The sequence below is a fragment of the Cupressus sempervirens genome, chromosome 5 (assembly GCF_028749045.1).
Source record: "Cupressus sempervirens isolate cs-2001-9-10 chromosome 5, ASM2874904v1, whole genome shotgun sequence".
Lineage (NCBI taxonomy): Eukaryota > Viridiplantae > Streptophyta > Pinopsida > Cupressales > Cupressaceae > Cupressus > Cupressus sempervirens.
The window spans coordinates 380,501,596-380,526,046 of NC_143122.1; the positions used below are offsets into that span (position 1 = coordinate 380,501,596).

Genomic DNA, 24,451 nt, shown 5'->3' on the forward strand with positions numbered 1-24,451 from the left:
CAAGTTACATTGTATACATTCAACAACCTTCACTTTTAAGAAGTTACTTTGTTTTGCTGAAATAGAAGTTAATCATGTGCTTGCTAAATTTTTACATGTTATCAGACTTGGCCTTTAGGAAACAATAAAGAAGATCAAGATGTTGATGAAAATTCTATCATCCCCTCAATGGCATGCATTGGATAGATTTGAAAGACTATACAGATTGATCTCAATGTAGATACACTTTGAAGGACTCCTCTTTATTTGACAGAAAATAAAGAAGATTTTAATTGTTAACTTCACTCCCCTTTCTCTTTGTTCCCTCTTCCCTCAACTTCCCTTATCTGATTTGATTCTAAAGTCAGGGGAGTCTCTTTTGTATGCAAATCACTCTCTCATTTCATACTTCTGATATTACCTATTTGTAATTGTACATGACAACACAAAATGTGGGCAAGGGATTCAATTTCATAACAATCAATGGGTGGAAGGGTGGTTCATTTTGTGACTGTCAATAGATAGTCTAAATTTTTCAATTCTTTATTTTTCAATAAAATTGAAGAATTTAAAATTTCTTTTTTATTAGATATAAGAGTTTCAGAAAACAAGAAGGAACCAAATAGTCACCACAAATAACAACAAGGAGCCTAAGCCTCACCTCGGAAGAGCCGTATCAGTTGTACATCAAGACAAAAAGAAGAGAAGATAGATCATCTAACTAAGAACATCATAGTGAATATCCATCCAAGCAGTCCATCCTAAGGGACCCTCCATCCAAACGATACTTTTACTTTTTTGAAACTGCGTCAACAAGAACAAATCCTCTTTTTTGACATTCACGTTCTTTCTGATTTCTCTGTTCAGCCTAATACAAGCTTGCTCAAAAGCCTGTAAATCATCCAGGGTTCTTCGCCACTGGTATCCATGCTTCAACTCATAGTAGAAAAAGGTAGCATACCCATCCTGAAGGAACCTTCTAAGCTTATCCCTCTCAATCAACATAGTAGCCTGAACAATTTAAAGTTTAAAGTTTTCCATTGTGTAGAGCCATTTATCAATTAAAGTGGATTGATCAAACTTAAAATTATGAATTGTATTCTTTGAGGAGAGTAAAAATATGTTTATAAATGTTAATAAATTACAACGAAAAGTCTACACTTAGAATTGGACCATCAAATGAACTTACAAATACTTAGTCTCAAGCTGAAGAAACTTATTTCAAAATTTAAAAAATAATATAGCTAAATATAATATATTAAAACTTAGTTATCATTAAAATATTTAAATTCATATTATAGATGATCATATATAAGCAATGAAAACAAATAATCAATGTGTTATTCTTATTCTTATTACTATGATTTCAAATATATACAATTAATAAAAACTAAAAACTAGAAACTACTTTAATATTTTGTAATCTAAAACATATACTTATGAATTTAATGAAAATATTATTAATCTTTTAATTTGTTGTTTAAAATTTGTTAATAACAAAACTACTCAAATAAATTATATAGTTATTGTATTGTAAAGATTTATTATAATTATCTTTGCTAACTAATTACAAGAAATTAAATTTGTTTTAACATAGGTTTATGCTTTGTATTTTCCAATATCTCATTTTCATCATTGACACATTATTTCAATTTGATACATCTTTTAGCATACTTTACATATATTTAGCTAAAGATAGGTATGTTAGGCTAATGATTTGCAATTATTAATAATAATAAATAGTAAAATTATGTTGCAAGGGAAACTATCACAAATACAAATATTATACATATGTTCATCTAAAGATTAGCATGCTTTACATATATTTAGCTAAAGATAGGTATGCTAGGCTAATGATTTACAATAATTTATAATAATAAATAGTAAAAAAATTTTGCAAGTGAAAATATCACAAAAAAAATTATATATATATATATATATATGTTCATCTAAAGATAGGTGTACTAGTTTAGGCTGAAGCAAAGATTAATTATTATTTTTTATGATTAATTATTATGATTTGATTATTACTTATGCTTGAGTAGATTCAAACCCCCAAGTCCTCCCAAATAAGAGGTTCACTATTTACCATTGTGTTGGATGATCTTGCCTATTTATTGTGCATCTTCTTTATGTTGTATTTTTTCTTCCATTTTTCATATCTTAATTTTCAACATTTGGGGAGGATCCACAATATTTGAGGCATTTAGGCTTCCCTTCCATGTTCACCCATTTTTAATTTTTCTTTGTCTTCATGTGTTATTCATTGGATTCAAGCTATGGGTGGCCACATGATGGTCTTTTCTCTCCTTAGAATGTCTCACACTCTACTCTATGTAGCATGGTCCATTCTAAGGGTGTTTCTTATCTAATTATCTTTCTATCTAACTGTATATTGGGAAATGATGATCAATGATATGTCAACACTTACCACATACACATTAAAAAGGGGATCCTAAAATTGGACTCCCTTTCGACTAAATATTATTAGCACAAACTAAAGTAAATGTGTTTCCAAGTTTTAGTCTTCCCCTTTTAAGCCAGAAGTCTTAAGTATGAAAGTTAGTGTGTGTCCAAGATTGATGTCTAAGTATCTTTTCGGTCACTTACTTCTCGATTTTTTTGAGTGCTCTACTTTCTGTGTTTTCTAGTTCCCCCTTGCATTACCTTTACCCACCATCTAAGAAGGATTCCTATTTTTCTAGTGTGCATGGGGTCTAGGTGATCTATCCATGGTTGGGATGTGTTCTGGCATCCTCTCAATGAGAAGTAAGTTACTCTGCATTTCGTTTTTGCTACCTTTCCCTAACATTCCATGTCCCATGGATTCGAAGATTTCAAGATGTTTTTCCCCTTGAGTGAACTATATTGAGTGCATATCTAAAGAGTAAAGTTGTGACAATGATTAACAAGGTAAGAAGATGATTATATCATGCTAGAAAATGCCTACGAAGTTGTGGATCAAAGCTATAATGAATCCCATCCAAATTTGTGGAGATAAGATCAAGTGAGCTACAAGGGAACATGAATATATGGGTTGTTTGATGCGTACTCATGGAAGTGAAGTTGTTTTGTTTTGCTTCTTGTTGTTTAAACTAGAGCCAAACCTTGGTCCCAAGGATCAAATGGTGTGAACATGATGTTGAATGAACCATTTAAGGGCTTATACTCAATAAGACATGCTCAAGATCTAACTTCGAGGCCATCAAATTAAGGTGAAAGAATGAAGAGTTGTTAGATGTGCTCTAGTCTGGGGAATGTTGCTAAGAAAGGGGTTTTTCATCCTAAGGCAATGAAAAAGGCCACTTCTTTGGAGGCTTTGAAAATAGAAATTCAAGTAACTCTAAAATGTGAATATCCTTCAGAGATGCTCGAAAGATACTTCCAAAAAATTTAGTGATGGAAATGTGAACCCAATATAAAAGAGATGTAGTGTTAAAAACTTTAGGCACAAAGTGAAAAAATGAAGTGCGCAAGCTAGTAGAAGGATTACTCCTTGTTCTACAATCTTGGATAGAAGAAAAATGGGTTTGCAGAAAAGCTAAGTTTCTTTCTCTCACTCCTGCATACATTAACATTATCAAGTATGTCAACTAGATCTAGGTCAGCTTCTCCTATGCCTTCAAGGGGTAGGGTTGCCTCTTATGCCGACATGGCCGCATTTGAGGTAGGTCTTCATGGCGTTGCTCGAGCTACTCATTTCAAGCCTTCTCATCCTCATGAAGTTTTCCCTATAAGTGTATCAAACCCTATAAGGGTACTTTTAGACTTAGATACAATTGATGATATTTATAGTATGGTAAAAGAGCTCTCTACCTTTGCTGCTATTTTTCACTTTCTGTGCTTTTTGCCCTCTCTTGCTAATCTTCATGCTTGGATCTCCAAGCATTGCGAACCAATTTTAGATTGTGATGTCCACATCTTTTTGATGGCTAAAGGATTTTTCATCTAGTAAAGTTTAAAATTCTTAAAGATAGGAAGACTATTTTGTGTGATAATAGTTTTTCATAGCACGAAAGATTTTCACTTATGGCCAAGGCATGGCATATGGATTTTGATCCGCTTATAGAATCTTCTAACAAGGTTCCTGTTTGGGTCCGAATTCTAAATCTCCCAATGCATCTTTTTTCTAGATTCTGTTTATGAAGCTATTGGGGATGCCATCGGTGATTTTTTATATGTGGACTTAGACACTTCAGATATTCTCCATTTGATGTGTGCTCAAATTCTATTAGAGATGTATATTTTAAAGGGCCTCCCTAAGAAGGTTTGTTTGGAATCCTCGAGAGGCTCTTGAGCCCAAATATTGGATTATGAAGGTATCCATTTTCGTTGTAGAAAATGTCATATGACAGGTCACATTGTTGCTCATTGTGATGCTACGAAGACTAAATCAAGGCGACCACCTTCCTAATGCTCAGGGGCCTCTTTTGAACACTATACAATGGTTAAGTCCATGGATGCACCTCTGGATCCAGTGGATGATTTCTCTGCTAATGATCATTCAGTGCTAGAGATAGCAGAGGATGTTTGGACTCATGGTTAGGTCCGTATTCCTTCTCCTACCCTTGCCCCTGTATTGGATGTTCCTTTTGGTCCTATTAGGGCCAGGACCCTGTACCCTCTCTTGCCCCTGCCCCTGTATTGGACATTCCTCCTAGTCCTATGGGGGGCCAACTAGCTATGAGCTCTTCTAGGGAGATCGTTGTTGCTTTTAATTCCCCTAGGCTCCATTGTTCAGTTTCTTCTAGGGATTGGATTCTTGAGGCAGCTAAGGTGGATGAGGGTTGGATTGCAGTAAAAAGAAAGAAATCTAAGCCATCTGGTCCTCCTTTATAAATGAACCTCTGATTGTGCAAGGGAGGCTCTAAATCAAAGGGAAAATCATGAGCTCCATTGTAATATTTGGCTCTCAGTTTGGTTTTTTCCCTTCTAGCTAGATCTTTGGTTTTTGCCGGTGCTACGCTTTTCTGTCACCTTGGTTACCCTTTGTTTGGGTTGTGACCAGTTTCACTTTTGTTTGTTGTATTTTTTTGTTTCTATACTTATTGAAAATCTTTAGACTTGTACAGGGTTTTAAGCACCCTTCAAAACATATTTTACTTAATCAAAAACATTATCAAGTCTGTCTACATTCTGAATTCTAAAGCAAAGTAAGACACTTCCCGAAAAGCTAAAGCATTTATGTTGTTAAATGATTATTAGTCATATCACTTTACCTTAAGTAAAGTAATAGAGATTTCAGGAATTTAATATTCTACACAGAAATGAACAGAAAGTTTAAATAGTTGATACTCATGGATGAACTTAATTTTGTTCGTGTGGCACCAACGCTCTAATTCCTATACCTATTTCATCAAAAAAAATTATTGGAATTCTTTAGGATAATTGAGAGGGGGGTGAACCAATTATCCAAGGTCCAGATGTACAATTAAAACTTTTCACAATTTAGTGAACCCACATCCATAAAACATTTTCATCATGCATGCATTCACTAGATTATGCAATCACTCAAACTTATAGGTTATTGTCAAATCAATATGCAAAAACATAAACATGAAACATAACAGATTCAATAACACATTTGACACAATGATTAACATGGAAACCCAATTTGGGAAAAACCACCAGCAACATGCTACTAATTCTCACTCTTCTGAAGTGATGCCCTGTGAAAGGCCAACCTTGTTAAAAGTTACAATACACATTGTTAAATGTGACCTAATTAAAGGATTTTAATCACCCTATTAGGAGTGAACCTCATTAGAGGATTTTAGATCATTCACTTGGAATGTCACCTAGTTAAAGGATTTACAAATGACTGTTAGGTCAACCTTAATCCAAAAGATTTACCCTAGACTAATAAAATGATTAGAGAGTAATAGTAAGGCTTAATCTGATAACAACTTACAACTTCATTTGTAGATTACAAATCTTTATTTTAGTCCTCCATTTTTCTTGGCTTTCACACTATTCAACTCTGATAGCTTGTTCACCCTTCAAGAATCCATACCCTTAAGCCTTCTTGTTTTTTTGGCCAATGCAATCTCTTCTCTTACGTCACTGAATGATGTGAATACCCTAGACTCCTTGTCTTCCTTAGGTTCTCACACATCAACTCTTGCTTCTGACCAACCATCTCTATAAATAGAGAATTATGATTTTTTTGTTCATCCTCCATAGTCCATTATAGGGTTAGGTTAGATTAGATAGGATTCAAAAAATCTACCCCTCATTTCATTTCATTCCCTTCTCGAAACTTCTCCTTCAATCCTCTTTGAATTCACCTCAAAATAGTTTATCTTGAATTTTGTGCCATCAGCTCATCAATCTTATCTTCCACACAGTTCACACAATCCAAGAAATCAAACTTGTCAGCTCAAATTCATCAAATTCTTGATCTTTCTCATAATGCTAACACTCGACATTAACTGGCTTTTGATGCTTGACACATACTACATTGTTCGACATCCAATATCAAAACACTTAGTACAAACTAAAGTTTATTGGTGCTCAGCATCAACTAAACTTAACTTGGCTTACACTGTGCCTACACTGATTTTCTTGGCTCCAACTGATTTTCTTCTCAGCTTGCACTAACTTTTCTCGACACCTACTATCCACTCAGTCAAACTTGGTAGAAAAACTTCATTTAACTTGTTCTTCTAAACATACTTTGTGTAACCAACCTTTGTAACCTTAAGTAGATTATCAATGCACTATAATATCATTGTCTTAACTGATTCTTGTACTCCTTTCATATCATAACTCAACCTTTCCTCTAGGTGCTATTGTTACCTCATTTATTCAAATCCTCTTTGTCAATCAAACAAATTATAGTACTTAAATCATATAAGAAATTGTCTTACTAGCAAGTAGTAGGTTTGACATTGGTGGCAAAACAATGAATGAAACAAATTTATCATACTTGTATCAATCTATTTTCAACATTTCCTATAATTGGTTTCTTCAAGTATATTTAAATGAATATTTATCAAGAACTGTATCATGTGCAATCATAGAAAATGACAATCAGAGCTGCTAGTTACAATAATTTAATTGGCTTGGAGAGTGAGTTAAAAGAGCTTACAAACACATCTTTCAAATTCTACGATTTGGGTGATCTTCATAGAAGAATCAATTCTCAACCTATTCACCCAATCACTCAAAATCTTAAAGAAAGCAGACTAGTTGAAGCAACTAGTTTTTCAATGGAAATTCATGCACCTAAGCTAGTGAAGGAATGCATAAAGAGATACAACACAGAAACAAAGTAGATTTTGTTTCCCAATCAATCTATTCTCATCTCAATCAACAATGCACTAATGTAGGTTGCATTTGGTATTCCTATGAAGGAGCAATATTGTGATGTTGATTTTGCATCTTCCGTGTCTATGTTCAATGAGAAAATGACCGTTAGATAGGAAGATATGTAGAGGACATGGTTCTTGACTGGGTGCTCAAAGAAGACCAAAATGTCAAACACCCTATTTGGCACGAATCTAAAAAGAGAGATTGTGGATATCCTTGCACTCCTCCTTAGATTCAAAGAAAAGGAGAATATTTTGAAGTTCATTGAGCACCATTACTTCCTAGTGCAAGCAATACATGTTGACGATATGTAGATCGACTGGGCACAGATCATCTGTGATGAGCTAGCCTCGTGGTTGAATTTAGCCAAAGGATTCAAGTAGTTCTATGAATCCTCATATATTATCTATGCATTAGAAACTCACAACTTATGGCCTGACCTCCCTAGCATCCTGAACTATGATGAGTGCATGAAAATATATGAATTTTACCCACATTTGTAGCTGTAGAGAAGTTATGATGAGTATGTGGGGTTTAATGATGCCTTCACAATGAGGCTATGCCAAGAATTACAAGGATGCCCTCAAAGGAGATTTAAACAAAGGAAATTTCATCCATAAGCCAATTTGGATGCTCATTTATCCAATTTCCAAGCTTCTCCTATTTACAAATAGGAGCTTACAATGACTTTCCTAAGAGGTTGTCGAGGTATTTAGAAGACAAGGTGGTTTTACTTGAACAGTGTCTATAGAACCTTGAAGTGAATATGTTGTGTTCTAATGTGAAGAAGATTGTTGGGAATCCCTTTCCTATTGTGGTTGGTCAAAATTCATGTGCTTCTAGATCAGATGCACATAATTTGGTAAAGAGCTTTGAAAAAGCCATTAAATTGTTATACTATGAGCTTTGATGAAAAAATTTGAAGGGATTCAAGAGAGTATGGTGAAGGGAGGTCTCTCTTTAGTTACTCATGAGGAAGAGCAAGAAAGGAGGGGGAAATGGAGATTTATATTTGGAAGAGAGGAGGTGTTCTGGAAGTAGAGATATCGAGTTCAATGGTTAACTAAGTTGGATGGTAACACTACATTCTTCAATAGGATGACTTCGAGACACCAAAAGAAAAATACCAATACTAAGCTCTTTGATGTTAATAATGTGGAACTCACTAATTAGGAAGATATTAAGACTTGGGCCACATAGTACTTCCACAAAATTTATAAACCTCCCCTAATTGAAAAGAAACCTAACACTGAAGAAGCTTTTCTTAGTGTTATCAATACAATGATTGGTGAAGAAATGAATGAGGACTTGAATAGAAAGGTTTTAGATGAAGAAGTTAAGGAGGATGTAATTTATATGGGAGATTATAAAGAACTAGGACTAGATGGTTTTCCCCATTCCATCATTTAGGAATTCTGGAAAATCATCAAATATGATTTGGTGTACACGGTTGATAACTTTATAAGGATAGGTAGAATCCTCAAAGAACTAAATCAAATTTATATTTTTCTTGTCCCAAAAATATATTAACCTACCTAGGAGGAATTTAGGCCAATTAGTCTATTTAATTCTATTTATAAGATCCTATCAAAGGTGGTGTTCAACTACATAAAACCTTTCCTTGGCAAATCTATCAATCCTAATCATAATGATTTTCCAGATTCTTGATGAGGTGATAACCACCCATGAGGTTTTTAATTCCATGGAGAAAAGTATAAATCTAGGTATGGTGTTGAAGTTAGATATTTTGAAATCTTATGATAAATTTAGAAGGGAGTTTCTACTAAAAAATCAAGGAAAAACTTGGATTTGGAGAGAGGATAATTATGTTAATTAAGGCTATTATCAACTAAGTCAAATTTTTGGTCTTGTCCAATGGATCACTAAGGAAGTTCTTTAATTCTATTAGATTTATTCACTAGTTTTATCCCTTATTTCCATACTTATTTATTATGGTGGAAGAGGTCTTGGGTAGGAACATCCTTACTATGGCTATTCACGAGAAGATTCTAGGAGTCAAACTAGCTACTTCTTTGTCACTAGAGACTCTACAACAATTTGTTGGTCACACTTTTTTGTAAGGGATATCTTCTATAAGGGAAGAAAAATATTTGAAGAAGATTTTAAATTAGTATTTGGAGGTTTCTAGTCAGCACATAAAATATCAAAAGACCAAGTTGTATTTCTTTAACATGAATATTAACCTTCAACAATGCCATAACTAGGGAACTCAACTATCAATGGGCTTCCCTTCTTGACAGAAACCTTGGTCTCCCCATTACTATGAAAGAAGTCACTCCTGAACTTTGGAATGTTGTGGTGGAAAGAATGCAAAGGAAACTTGTGGGCCAAAAAGGTAAGGTTCTTAGCAATGGTAGGAAACTCCAACTCATTGATGCATCTCTACAAGAAATTCCAATGTATTTTTTTTCCATGTTCAATATTTTAGGCCCCTTCAAGGATATCTTGGGAAAAATACAAATAAACTTCTTATGGTCAAGCGATGAGGAAAAATTGAAGATGAGCCTAGTTAGTTGGAACCAAGTTTGCAAGCCAAAGCACAAGGAGGGTTGAACCTTAGAAAAATGGTAGACCTAAATAAGGCCCTTATAACTAATATTGGATGGAGATTATCTAAAAACTCAACTGGATGATGTAGAATTATTAGGGCTAAATATCTATAGGGAAGGATATTTAACCAATGTTTATACATTGTTGACCTCCCAACTAGATCAAGAATCTGGTTAGATATTGTTAAAGGAAAAAAGTACTAAAATATTATAAACTTTTTGTGGCATAATACATTTCTATGCTACAATTTTCTAATTAATACATTACCTCTTTGTGTAGTCCACTTTTCTCAACTCCTTAATCTCAACCTTTTATTAAAAAATATAGTAGTTAGGAAGATTTAAAGTAGTATAAGTCTTGTTGTTGTTTCACCTAAAAGTGTTGAGAGGTACCATCTTTAGTTTCTAATTTAAGATCTAATTCTAAAATTGTTAGAAAAAAAATAAAATCTTAAAACCCTTTTTTGGTGGCTTATATATGTGCACTTACCTAATAGTAAAAAATGAGCTTTCCAAAGTCAAATTTTGAATAAATAGTTAAAGAAATCTCTCTCCATATAGAAAAGCTTATATTCATCCTTAATCAATATTATTAAATTTAATTTTCATACTATTCTTCTCTTTGTATCTATTTTCATAGACATTAAAAATTTGGCACGTTAGAAAAAAATCATGATTCTGAATAACCAAGAAAATGTGTGAGGCTCTCATTAGATTCTATATCTTCTATTAAAAAAATAGTAATTAATTTATCTAAAAAATCAACTCAATAATTTATTATTAATTAAAATGGGAAGGGTTCGGACCCATAACAATTAAAGTAACATTAAGTCTTAAACATACAACCCAAAGGATCAGAGTAGTGACCCTACCAAAAGTCAATCATAACTAGAACTAGCAACTACACCTGCATAAAAACAAAAACTTTAAATTGAACCATGCTGGGTAAAACCATATACCCGAGTCATCTAAAAGATTTTTCAAACAAACTAAGTTTCCACTCGCATATAGCATGAAAAAAAAACTTTCTAACCTATAAGACCATAGTATACCAAACCAACAACCACATTTAAACACTGCACCACACGAACCAATAAGTGCCACCAAGCAATAAAACCCATAGCATTGGGAACTAGAACCCAAAATCAACATGAGTTAGAAAAGAAAAAACCAACTCCTTTATTTTATACCTTGAACTGAATAAAACCATAGGAGATCTCTTATTGTCATTCCTCCTTTCTTAGAGTCTCCTCCTTCCATTTTCTATTTGTCTCTCTCTCCTCCAGCTATGCCTTCAAACTCCATATTTCCCCTTCCATCTTGGTTAGGGATTGAATTATCTGCGAGGCTAGATTATTAATTTTCTCTCCTAGTTGGGCATGCACATTCTTGATAGACACCAAGGCCTTTAGCATTACATTCCTCTCTTCCTCGTGCGGTACTTTGTCCTTGATATCCTCCACTTGTTCCTTTATCTTCTCCAAGCTATTGATCTTGTCTCCCATCTCTTGATCCACTTCCCACGTGACTTCATCCCTTTGACTAGTCATCCAATCGAAAAAAATTCACTTAGCTTCAGTAATTGCCTCTAGCCTAATAATCTTTTTGTACGTTATATGCATTTGAAAATGAAGCCACCTATCCACCACTTTAAATTCATTATAACAAGAGCTCATCTCCATAGAGTGGAGGGTTAGAGTGTCCAAATAAATTGAGGCATCATCTTTTTTTGGAACCACACTAGGAGAGGGCTCTCTAGACACCTAGGCATCATCTAAGTAGCTTGAATACACCATGGGGGAGGGGAGGTACATTGTAGAACCCAAGGAAAGAGGAGTAAAAAAGTAGGACATGGTGTCTAGGGTCCAATCAGTCTTAGTGGCTAGGGATCCTTACTTTGAATCCTCCAAACCCTCCATGGTATCATCTTTTTTATTGGAAGGTCATTCTTTTTTTCTTGGCTTTATGGGGAGGAAGAGTCTTAACAACAAAACTTAAAGAATTTTTGGATGTAAAAAGAGTGCAATATTGTCCCATTTTGGGGGAAATGACCTTGAAAATATTATTATTAAGCTCATGGGAGGACTGAAGGGTCATATTCAATTGGAAATCATAAAGTCTAAGTAAAAGCCCTTGATGTTTTGGCAGGGACTTTACATTTTTCAACAAACACGGAAAGAGATGAGTAATCCGAAAAGAAAAAGAAAATAGATCATTCCTATGAAAATGATTCAACATAGGGAAACTATGGGAGTAGATCCTTTTGACCTTCCTTCTGATGCAGAGCCACACCTTGGAAAACTCAGGAGGAATCAGACACTCAACTGAGTTGCATCAAGGGGCATCTACAACCTTCAGGATCACACACTAAAATCCAACATCACAATGTATTAATTGAGTTTCTTCATACACATTAAAAATGCATATACTATCTAAATCCATTCTATATACTTTTCTATCCACTTAATCCATTAAACGAAAGTTTTAAAACAAATTGCCCAGAAAATACATTCTTTCTGCCTCCTGGATAGACCTGCACTCAGACATGAATAACTTTTGAACCAAAAAATATTTACTCAATCGAACCGTTGAGATTTGGCATAACTAGGTTTAAAACAACATATAAAAATTTGAGAGAAATCTAATAGTTTAAACTTGAGATATTGACCACGCATCAGAGTACATTTTTTTTGCAAAATATTGCTTCTTGCTGTCTCTAGATAGACCTGCACTCAGACATGAATAAATTTTGAACCAGATCAAAAATCTTCGATCGCGCTGGTGAAGATGGGCGTAATTAGGCCTATAACAACATATCCAAAGCTCATCAAAATCCAACGGTGCATTTGAGAGATATTACAAACGCATTGAGACTGATTTCTGCAAACATACCGAATTCAACCCAAAAATAAAAACTTGTCTTCTTCCTCTCTAAAAACTGACTCCCTAAATAAGGAATATGAAACGTCCCTATCCAAGAATACGAGACTGTTTCAAAAATTATGCATATTCTTGCTGCCAACTATCTGTCCTTTTTTAGGATATGATTAGATTCTTAAATCATTGCACACTATTAACTCCACTAAAACAAACACACATGGTCCTGAGTGGCTATATTTGGAGAGTTTATCATTTCACTCCTCCATTTATGCCACCACATCATAGGACATTATTTGAAAACATAAAACTCTAAACTCACACACACAAACATTTCAAAATTTAGATTTTAAAATCAAAACTTTCTGATATTTGCTTTGTACCCTGCATTTTAGTCATATTGCAAGTTGTCTTTCTGTCACCACCAAACTTCCTATCGCAGACGTGCTCTTGCACCACCTTCACAATTGAAAATTTGCATGAGAACCTTCACTAGGGCCTTCTAAACCCCTTCCATTGCCTCTTTGTTAAACACATGATGCAATTTTGGGATATTTTTTACTCGGCTTCCTAAACCTCACCATAGCATCTTTGAAAGAGATTTTGATGTTTCTCATAATCTTGACCCCATCCATACTCAACCAAGGGATGGTAGAGATGGACTCTAGGGTGATGACAAACAAAACACAACCCAACATAATCTTTCAACCATCCCATGACTCCATAATTTTTTAAGAAGGCTCTAGATTATAACCCTTCATGTCTATGATATAATTTTTTATATTGTCCTACTCAAGGATCTCTCAGAGCTCCTTGTTATTTTTGTACTCTCCCTATTCATCAGGCTCTATCTAATAAGGGTCTCCTCCTATCCTTTTATTCTGATTGAAATAGTAAAAACACATTGCTTCAAAAACTAACATGCCCACAAATGGAAAGATGACCAAACCCGAGCTTTTCTTGGTAGTCACATTAAACTATAAAACTGAAATAGAAATCCAACTCATAAAAATGCTTCACAAAATGGACCCCATAAAAAGTAATAATGCAAAGTTTATTAACGCGTAATTTATGTGATATCATGAAAGATCACTTCATACACCTCCACCAGGATGGATAGAGAGTCATCCCAAATTTTGAACCCCTTAGTATATTTCCACATGCTCGTCAACCTATTTGCAGCATGATTTCCCTCTTGATAGGTGTGTTAAAATGACACCTCCTCTAAGTTTCTTAACACGTGTTTTATTTTTGCAATGACATCCCTATCATTCCAACCTATCTTTGCCACATCTTTTTAAATATTTATGTTGTTTAAAGCATCCCCTTTTATGATTACTTTTTTCACATTTTTCCTAGTCAGCACAAAGACCCCATCATAAAGGGCTAGGAGTTTAGCCACATAAGTAGTCTAGACCCCAAACTTGACCAAGTAAGATGTCAACAAATCCTTTTTTGAGCTTCTCAAAATGTCACCCCCACCTACCTACTATTTAATATTCTTTCTAATAATTGATATCGGATTACTAGTACTAAAAGCTCTCAAGTTATCCAACATGCCCCATTGACTACCAACCTCCCTATCATAGGAATATGATGTGGAACCATGTTTAGTAGCACAAAGGATCTTCATATTCTCCTTCACATTTTGGACATGCCCCATACTTACCAATTTAGCATTTTTACTTGTTTCCCTTAAGATCATGTTGTTGCAACCCTTCCATAGGCACTAACTATCATCTAAAAGGCACTGTCTCCATAGCTCAATGATAAGGGGTGAGGAGAAGGGGATCTCCAAGAATTGAAGACCTCTTTAGGTTCATTATTCCAACACCAATGTACTTTGAATAGGCTATGATATGGCTAACTTCCCAAGAAAAAGGTAGGAGAAGACGATGTGAACTATTGACTCAACATCATTTTCACATAGAACACTCCTATTAATAATTTGATTTCCTCTTTTTTGGATATTATCAAGAGTGAAAATCTTGTTATGACATACAATCAAATTAAAGAACTTAACTTTAGGAATGGCTTTGTTACCCCAAAACTAGTTTTAATAGTATAAGCTCTCAATTTGGAAATCTTTGATATGACTTCATCTATTTGGTCTAGTCTATACAATCTTAATGTATTCATATGAATTAAAATTTTAAAAGAAACTAGTTTCAAGTCAGCTTTAAACTAGTTGATGTCAACCTCCTAGTTCACCGTGTAGTCCTTCCTTTCCTAATAGTCCCTAGCCTTGAACCCTAGTCTATTGATAAGGACATCCTTTAGAGATAGAAACATAGAGCAATAGTCAAAAGTAGGCATATCTGACCTAGTATCCCCATTACCCACCTACCAAGAAGAACCTTGAGTGAGGAGGGGGATAGTCTTCTTTAGATTATTCGACAAAATCGACCCTTATACAAGGGGGTTCTTCAACAAGATGATCTCATTCCCATTTTTGAGATACTTTCCTCATAAAATATTGGCCTAGTCAAAATCTAACTTCATCACATTCCATCCAATCTTCAATATGAAGGCACTAAGTTCATAAGGTGGGAGTCCCTTACATTCAGGCATCCTTGATCCTTAGGAGAGGAGATCATTTTCCATTTGACAAATGAGAGCCTCTTCTTTCCTTCTAGTCCAATCCATAGGAAATTTATTTCGACAGTATCCAAATTTTTGGTCCAAAAAATTGGTATATAAAATAGGGATGTAACATATTGAGTAGAGCTTTAAAGATTCATCATTAGCATTTGGAGTTTGCTAGCTTTACTAAGAAGAGCTTCCTTCTGAGCTGTAAGTTTTAACTAAATTATTTTGAGAAAACTAGCCCAAACATTATTTTCCACTATAGCAAAAGTCAACGGCATTACAAGATAAATAGGGAGAAGGGCGACAATCTGGCAACTAGTAATCAAATAAATTTTGTTTTGGGAACTCTAGGGGGCATTAAAAAGTATAGAGAACTTTAAAACAAATTCAATTTCTAACCCAAAGCTAGGGTATAGTTCACTAGATTGTACCAACTATTGTAGCTTCTCCACCTGTCAGGTTGTCATCCACAAACTGTTGGTGTGAAACAATCTCTACTACAGAAGAGGGGTTAAAGCCTTTGATAGTACGAGAATCTACCATTCTACTAACATCTTGGCCAATAATATCAGCTAAATTGATAAAGAGATAGGAAGATAAAAGATCTTCTTGTCTTAGACCACCAGAGATACTAAAGAAACCCTTTGGGGAGCCATTGACTAGCACAAAAAACTTAGGCATTTTTTAAGCATTCCTCTATCAGCTACAGGATTCTTCCTTTAAATCCAACTTTCTTAAGGACCTCCATAAGAAAGTCTCGTGAGACCATGTCAATTACTTTGGAAATGTCAAGCTTAAGTATCATACTTTATTTTTCCCCTTTATCCATAAAGTGAATCACTTCTTAAACAGTAGCAATAACATCTTTTATTTGCTTCCTAGGGACAAAACCTTTCTGTTGAGGGTGGATCAAGTGATCTAGAAAGGGTTTGATGCAAGAAATCAATAATTTAGAAAAAAATCTTATATAAGGTATTACAAAGGCTGATAGATCTAAAATCCTCCAATTTTTTTGCCCCGGTCACCTTAGAAATTAGAGAAATAAAGGTATTATTGATCTCTTTAAGAATAGCCCCTGAAATAGAAAAATCTGTGTCTGCCCAAAAAACATATTTTCCCATGATATCCTAGTAATTTATGAGGAACAATGAAAGAAAAGCATCTAGCCATGACGACTTATAAGGGCTTAGGGCAGAGGTGGAAACTCTAACCTCCTCTAGGTAAAAGCGCAAACCTGTGTCACCCTTTTGTAAACAAAAATGCTAACAAAAGTATAATTGTACACATTGAATGACATAAAATTCGTATTATTATTTTGAATTTGAAAATGAAGTAAACTAATGAAATGTGTAGAAATAGATGAAGTTTAAGATTATAATTTATAATTATTATTTGGAATAAGAATTGATATATTTTCCTAATTTTTATAGATAATTTTTTAGCTGCTGAAAAATGCTGAAAAATAGGGTCTAGTTCCCACCACAAAACTATATGGAAATAAAATTATTCCCTTTTATCTTTTACTATGTTATAGATAGCATATATAGGTAGAATAATCAAAAATAAAAAATGGCTTTAGACCTTTATTTTCTCTTTTATAATCATTCAAATTTCAACTCAGCTGGAATCGTTAGTTTTCATCTCCCACCACATTTTTCAAAATAAATCTATTCTAATTAGGAGAAAAATTATATATTCTAGAAGAGGTTTCTCTCCTCTAGAATTCCATATAATTTTTAATATTTTTTTATATGATTTAATAATTTTTTCTTTCTAAAAATTGATATTTTTTCGAGTGTTATAATATACTATAACTTATTACAACACTATAAACTCTGTATGAGAGCAGTCTTGATTTCGAGCTCTACAAAATGGTGTTTATATGTTATTAAAAAAATATCATAAAAAATAGTAAGAGTTATTGAAACGCCACTTTTCTAAAATAATTTTATTTCTTTAGTAATTGGATACAAACTAGTATAAAACATGCATTTAATTGACATTTCCAATTGGAAAAGTGTATGACCATATACAACTTAGCTAGAATGAGTTTATCTAGATCATATGTTTGAACAAAATTGATTTTTAGATAGAAATATTCAAATTCAGTTGTTTTGTTAAGTCAACTTGAAAGGTGATGTAGCTTTGTATTTTTACCCCTCTATAGTACCAAATTTCTCTAACTTCGGAAGCTATTCTAATGGGATACAAGTGGGAGCACATTGGAGTAGATTGATCATTCTAGCTTTTGAAGGATGATTGAGGGGGTTGGTTAAGAAGGTCCCAAAAGTGAGGGACCACCTTGTGTTCCACTTCCACTTTCTGATTAATATTGCCTTGCTCTATGGCTAGATCTCTAATCGAGTTCCTTTTCCTATGCTTTAGCACTGCTTGATGGAAGAATCTAGAATTTTCGTCTCCTCCATTGATCCATTAGATCTTGAACCTTTGTTTCCAAAAGGTCTCTTCCTTCAGAATGATATTGTGGAGATAAGACAAAAGACACTTTTCTTGCTTATCCCTTTCCTAGTCCCATCCCATGGATTACATCTCCTTTTGTAAACAGTGTCATTTTTCCTTTATTCTATCATTTTGTTCAAAAATATTTCCAAAAGAAAACATAGTCCAATGTTTAAGATGTTCCTTCAAAACTTTTAGTTTACCCACAAACAAAAACATATCAGTATCAATAAGTTTACAATTCCACCATTTTAAAAAATGAGTGGGGAAATTTGGGTTAAGAGTCCACATATTTTCAAATAGAAAAGGATACTTATCTTGTTTAACCAAAGGATACCATTTGAAAAAATATACAATGATAATCATAAAAAAACCTAACTATACCAAAAATTGAGAAATCATGAATGATGTTCCAATTTAAGAATAGAAGGCATAAGTCTAACCTAACATGGATCAAGTTGTTTCTAGAGTGCATGTTGGACCAAGTGAAACTCCCACCATGTACGTCCAAATCCTAGAGCTTCCCCTCCGAAATAAATTATGTAGATATAGTATAATGTAAGAAAAATCAATCATAATGCCTTTTTTAAGAATTGAAAAGAGGGGTTTTGAAATCCCCAATCACCATCCAATATTCAAACATATTGTCCTTATTGTCCAAAAGGATTTTCTCCCAATAGATCTTCCTTTCTCCCACCATTTTTTTTGCATACACATTAGTTAGATTTCACACAAGATCTATATTATTATAAGACAACACCATGTATTGGACCTACTTTCCCTTGTAGAAAATAGAGCCAGTCAAGAGGCAAGACTTCCAAATAATGACCAACCCACCTAAAGCTCCATTAGATTTAATGGAAAAAATTAGAGATAAAAGGTAGATATACTTGCTAATAGTAGACAAAAAGGAAACATGTATTTTTGTTTCTTGTAATGGAACAATATCCAGGTTCAAATCTTTAATAGGTACTTAACAAGCATCTACTTTTGTAGACTGTCCAGGCCTCTCATATTCTAGGAGACCATAATTATTGAGATTTATTGGATCACAAGTGCTCGAGAGTGCTTTGGATCTCACCACTAATGTCCTCTGCAAACTTATTTGTCAAAAATCTACTTGAATGCCTCCCAGTCTTCTAGTACATTCCCACATCAATATAATTATGGCTCTTTAAAAGGTAAATAGGGAGTGGGAGGGAGAATACTAAGGGGGAAGGGGAGAAGGGGAAAGGGGAGTCAAGGGGGCGATTGACAACAAGGGGAGAAAGTGGGAGAAATGGGGGGAGGGTGAGAAACCAATAGAGGGAGGGGGTAGGGTGTAAAAGGGAAAGGGTCACCATGGGGATAGAACTAACTTCTGAGGGGAGGGTGAAGGGAAGACAATAAGAGAAGAAGTGTGACCTAGGAAGGGAGGGAGGCACAAGGACCTAAGAGGGAGGCACAAAGAAGAGAGACTTCTCTAGCCCAATACCTCAGGACATGGGCATGGGCCCAAAAGTAGAGAGTGAAAATATCTGCAACCATCTTAGGAGAAGGCTTTTCAAGAGAATCCTTAGGGAAAGCATTTGAAAGTTGGATAGTCATAGAGAAGAGTTGGTAGAGGCATGGAGTTCTCATACTCTAGAGGTTGAGAAATAGAGAGATAAAGAGGGTCTGGTTACAAGTCACAACATCAACACCTAGAAAATCTCCAAATGAGTTGGATATGCCTTTAAAGACCTCTTTGTCCCATAATTTGAGGGGAATCCTAGGAATTTGTACCTAGGTGGAAACAACACCAAAAAGATGAGTGATCGAGTCAAACCCCAAGTGTCATTTATAAAGTTACAAAAGAATCTTGCTTCAAAACCATGGGTCACATACCAAGATACATAGGAAGTATTTCTTGAGAGAAAAAGAGATACAAAAGCATCCTTTGGGCAGTGCCAAAAATATTACCAAATCTTTCAAACCCTAATTAGCGAAATCCCATTTCCTGAGAAAAAATAGAATATGATCTTTGTGTGTACATAAAGTATCACACTTCTATAAACCATTATTCTTGAGAGAACCCATGGAAGAGGAAGTCTCAAGAGCCGACTTATAGCTCTCTATCTATGATGTGAAAAGTCTATGAGATGGTGATCCCCAAATGAACCAAACTATGCAACCCTTGCAAGGTGCACCATAGAACAAGAGATTCAAAGAGTAGAGGCAAGAGTGCTAATATCAAAGAATCTAGAATAAAATGCAATGCAAATGTAAGCTATTCTAAATGAATAGTAAGCTAACAAAGAGAACTAAGATAAAGTATAAAGGAAAATAAACTAAAAAGTATTCCATAATGTAAGTAGAATGAGTGTTAAGCTAAAATGCAAAAATGCGAGAATGCTCTGAGTCTCCAAAAGTACCAAGAAAACTTGCACCATAACAATGGCATGAGAGACTAAGATCTTTAGAATGAGGAGAGAGCCCTCCTTCCAAACCTAAGGCTATAGTATGAGGACTTCCATTCTTTGATCCATGCACTTCAATCTCTTTGGTTCCTTTAGCCAACTCCCACTCTAAAGTTGCAGAGCACATTTCATAAAAAATTCAACTCAATATGTTATGATGAAACTTAGTGCACCAACTATTATGTATAATAGAAAATTCACAGGTATGTGTTGCAACCTTATTGATAGTAACATATATCATTGAAAAAATTATTTTATTTCAACAGTATTGATTGTGTACCAAAAAAAGATGAATTTATAGATCAACCTATGGTTTGAAATTTCTCAAAATTATTTTGTACTTAATTGTATTATGTACAACCATGTATAGAGAGTGCTCCCATTGAAGATGTTTTGAGATTGAAAAATATATATTCTAAATGATTTAATTATATTATATAAACTATGATACCTAAAAATTACTAGCACTTCCTTCTATGTGTTTCACAAATAAAATGTCCTTTTCTACTAAAAATTATTTTCCACATAATTAGCTAACCCCAACATTCCTTAACCCACTTTTAGCTCTCATAAGCTACTTCACGAAAAGAAAATACTTTAATATCTCTATCACTAGTATTTTTCCTCCATAATGTGACTCAATTTACTATTTAATTTTTTAAAATTTTTTTTCCTTTGTTATTATTTTTGGTTTATCAATTTCATTCCCTATTGAGACTTAAAGACTAAAATAGGGGCTTGAGTTAGCCCTATAAAACATCACTAATTAGGAAGATATTAAGACTTGGGCCACATAGTACTTCCACAGAATTTATAACCCTCCCCTAATTCAAAAGAAACCTAACACTGAAGAAGCTTTTCTTAGTGTTATCAATACAGTGATTGGTGAAGAAATGAATGAGGACTTGAATAGAAAGGTTTTAGATGAAGAAGTTAAGGAGGATGTAATTTCTATGGGAGATTATAAAGAACTAGGACTAGATGGTTTTCCCCATTCCATCATTTAGGAATTCTGGAAAATCATCAAATATGATTTGGTGTACACGGTTGATAACTTTATAAGGATAGGTAGAATCCTCAAAGAACTAAATCAAATTTATATTTTTCTTGTCCCAAAAATAGATTAACCTACCTAGGAGGAATTTAGGCCAATTAGTCTATTTAATTCTATTTATAAGATCCTATCAAAGGTGGTGTTCAACTACATAAAACCTTTCCTTGGCAAATCTATCAATCCTAATCATAATGATTTTCCAGATTCTTGATGAGGTGATAACCACCCATGAGGTTTTTAATTCCATGGAGAAAAGTATAAATCTAGGTATGGTGTTGAAGTTAGATATTTTGAAATCTTATGATAAATTTAGAAGGGAGTTTCTACTAAAAAAGCAAGGAAAAACTTGGATTTGGAGAGAGGATAATTATGTTAATTAAGACTATTATCAACTCAGTCAAATTTTTGGTCTTGTCCAATGGATCACTAAGGAAGTTCTTTAATTCTATTAGATTTATTCCCTAGTTTTATCCCTTATTTCCATACTTATTTATTATGGTGGAAGAGGTCTTGGGTAGGAACATCCTTACTATGGCTATTCACGAGAAGATTCTAGGAGTCAAACTAGCTACTTCTTTGTCACTAGAGACTCTACAACAATTTGTTGGTCACACTTTTTTGTAAGGGATATCTTCTATAAGGGAAGAAAAATATTTGAAGAAGATTTTAAATTAGTATTTGGAGGTTTCTAGTCAGCACATAAAATATCAAAAGACCAATTTGTATTTCTTTAACATGAATTTACAAAAGATATCGTACCCACGAATATAGATCAAAATTAACTCTAGACAAAGCAATGCCCTATAAAACATGATACAAGAGCAAGATATATTGCTAGACTAGATATATAAATAAATTTAGAAATATTCATGTACCTGGAAAACTTTGTTGCAGTAGACACGCTTCATGATAAAATAGAATATCTCCCATTAACCTAAGATTTAAATTCCGCAAGGCACAAATAATTATTCAAAATCAAACCAACCAATCCGTCCCTCGAGAGAGCGATGTATATGAAATTTAATTTTTACAAACAATCATCTTGAAATTTGTCTTCATCAATCAACGTTGATGGTTTTTTAAGAGTTGAAAAAGTTGCTAACTCGAGACAAGTAGGTATCATTTACGGAAAGGACGGCGGGCATACATTTTATCAATAAAAATTGAAAGTGGGAAACTTGAACCAATATCAAATGGGCCATTTATTTTATATATGTGAGAATTTCTAGACAAATCGTACCAAGCTTTGCAAAGGCAAAATACATAGTTCAGATGTAATATGCATGACTTGAAAAGATTCAGTTCCAATCGAAAGCTTTCCAATAACGTGGAAGGTCTTCAATTTCATCAATCTCTGCCTCGGAGTGACTGAGCAAGTACCGCTGTGCTCTGAGGAATGTGATTCCATTTAAGAACTATCTTCTTGTACGCCATAAAGGAACGACACAAGATTGCACCACTAACAAGCAAATGAAGCGCCTCGTTCATTTTTTCTGAAAGTTCTTAATGGGAGTCCGCATTCATTTCTTTGAGCTGCTTAAGGAATTTAGCGAGATCTAGCATCAGTTTGAGAAGGTCCAAGCAATCTCTATTGTTTGTAGAAATCTTGTCGAATCTTTCAAGAACATTAGCTATTTAGAAATTTAGAAATTTAGAAAGTAGACACGCTTCTAACAGTGTCACTAATTTAGAAATTTCCGGCAGTCAATTTAGAAATTTCCATTAACACCAATTTAGAAATTTCTGGCAGCCAATTTAGAAATTTCCATTAACACCAATTTAGAAATTTCCGGCAGCCAATTTAGAAATTTCCATTAACACCAAGTTAGAAATTTCCATTAACACCAATTTAGAAATTTCCGGCAGCCAATTTAGAAATTTCCATTAACACCAATTTAGAAATTTCCGGCAGCGAATTTAGAAATTTCCATTAATAATGTGACCGTTGCATCACAGCTCAATGCCATTATAAAAAACTTAGTTTTTGTACAGAACAGTTCTCCGCATTCAAACATACTTTTCGCAAGCAATTCTTTTCAGTAATTGTTGTTTTTTCTTTCTAACTTTCATGGCAAGAAACAACGGAAGGAAGAGGCTTAATGAGCTCGAAGATGAGATAATTAGTGTAGCCTTTAGAGTAATGTTTATGGTTTTTTGCTTTGTAGAAATGTTTGATCAGCAACTCTTTCCAGATAGAGTCGATCACAAGCTCGGTGCTTTACTGCTTTGGTGTCTTGCTACAGTCGTCATGATTACGACTTGGCTTTGGATAGGAGAACCAGACGACGAGGAAGATGATTATGAGGAAGAAAAAGTAGTAAGAAAGAAAGAAAATGAGGTTCAAAAAATGGTGAGAAAAAATGGAAATGAGGGAAAAGAAGCGATAAATGAAGTTAAAAAGGTAGTGGGAAAAAATGGAAATGAGGAAAAGAAAATAATAAATGTGACTAAAAAAGTAGTGAGAAGAAATGAAAATGAGGGGAAAGAAGCAATGAGCATAGAAGAAGGTTTGGTAAAAGAACTAACAAAGAAATTAGATTCAAAAAATTTGAATCTTCCAAAAGGGGATACTCTACACAGTTGGAAATCTACTGCTCACCGGAGGGTTACTTTTGCACTAGACCATTCTGTAGAAGAGGCGAACTCCAAGAAAATGTCAAGCAGTAGGCATGATGTTCCTAAATCAATAAAGGAGTTAGACCCACCATGTTTGCATCTTCAAGAGTCGGGTTCTCAACCTCCTTGGGAACCTAATTCTCAACCAAAGGTTACGCCCCAGCTGGAACATTCGGTAGGAGAGGTGAACACCTACAAGAAAATGCCCACCATTCCACATAGTGTCCGTCAACCAGCATCTTCTCCTAGATTTCGTACAATAGAGGTAGATTATTAATGTGCAGTGAATTTGATTTTTTAATAAACTTAAAATCTGGTTTCTATTGGATTTTTTAGTTATTAGTTTATATTTTAATGTTATATATATGAATTTAAATTTTAACAAATTTAAAATTTAGTTTCTATTGGATTTTTAATTATTAGTTTTTATTTATATATTTATTTTATGTTCAGTGCAAAGTAGAAGTGCCTCTCAGAAGATCTACAAGAATTCGTAATAAACTTATGTTGGGGGAGGTAAATTTATTTTCTTATTCGTTTTTTCTCATTTGAAATCT

General features: G+C 34.1%; 1 protein-coding gene across 6 annotated transcripts in view; it reads left to right on the top strand.

Moving 5' to 3' along the window:
* The window catches only part of LOC149556360 (phenylacetaldehyde synthase-like), a 191,595-nt gene that overhangs the window by 164,507 nt on the left and 2,637 nt on the right, over positions 1-24,451 (top strand). For 2 of the 6 annotated variants that reach the window (XM_089830646.1, XM_089830647.1), the window contains exon 12: positions 24,348-24,410. The exons of 1 other annotated variant lie outside the window; for it this stretch is intronic. In XM_089830646.1, the coding sequence (XP_089686772.1) occupies positions 24,348-24,410 (63 nt within the window). Of the gene's footprint in view, positions 1-105; positions 325-23,443; positions 23,727-24,347; positions 24,411-24,451 lie in introns of those variants that run through there. 3 more of the 6 variants (XM_089830648.1, XM_089830651.1, XM_089830649.1) reach the window with 3 other exon arrangements.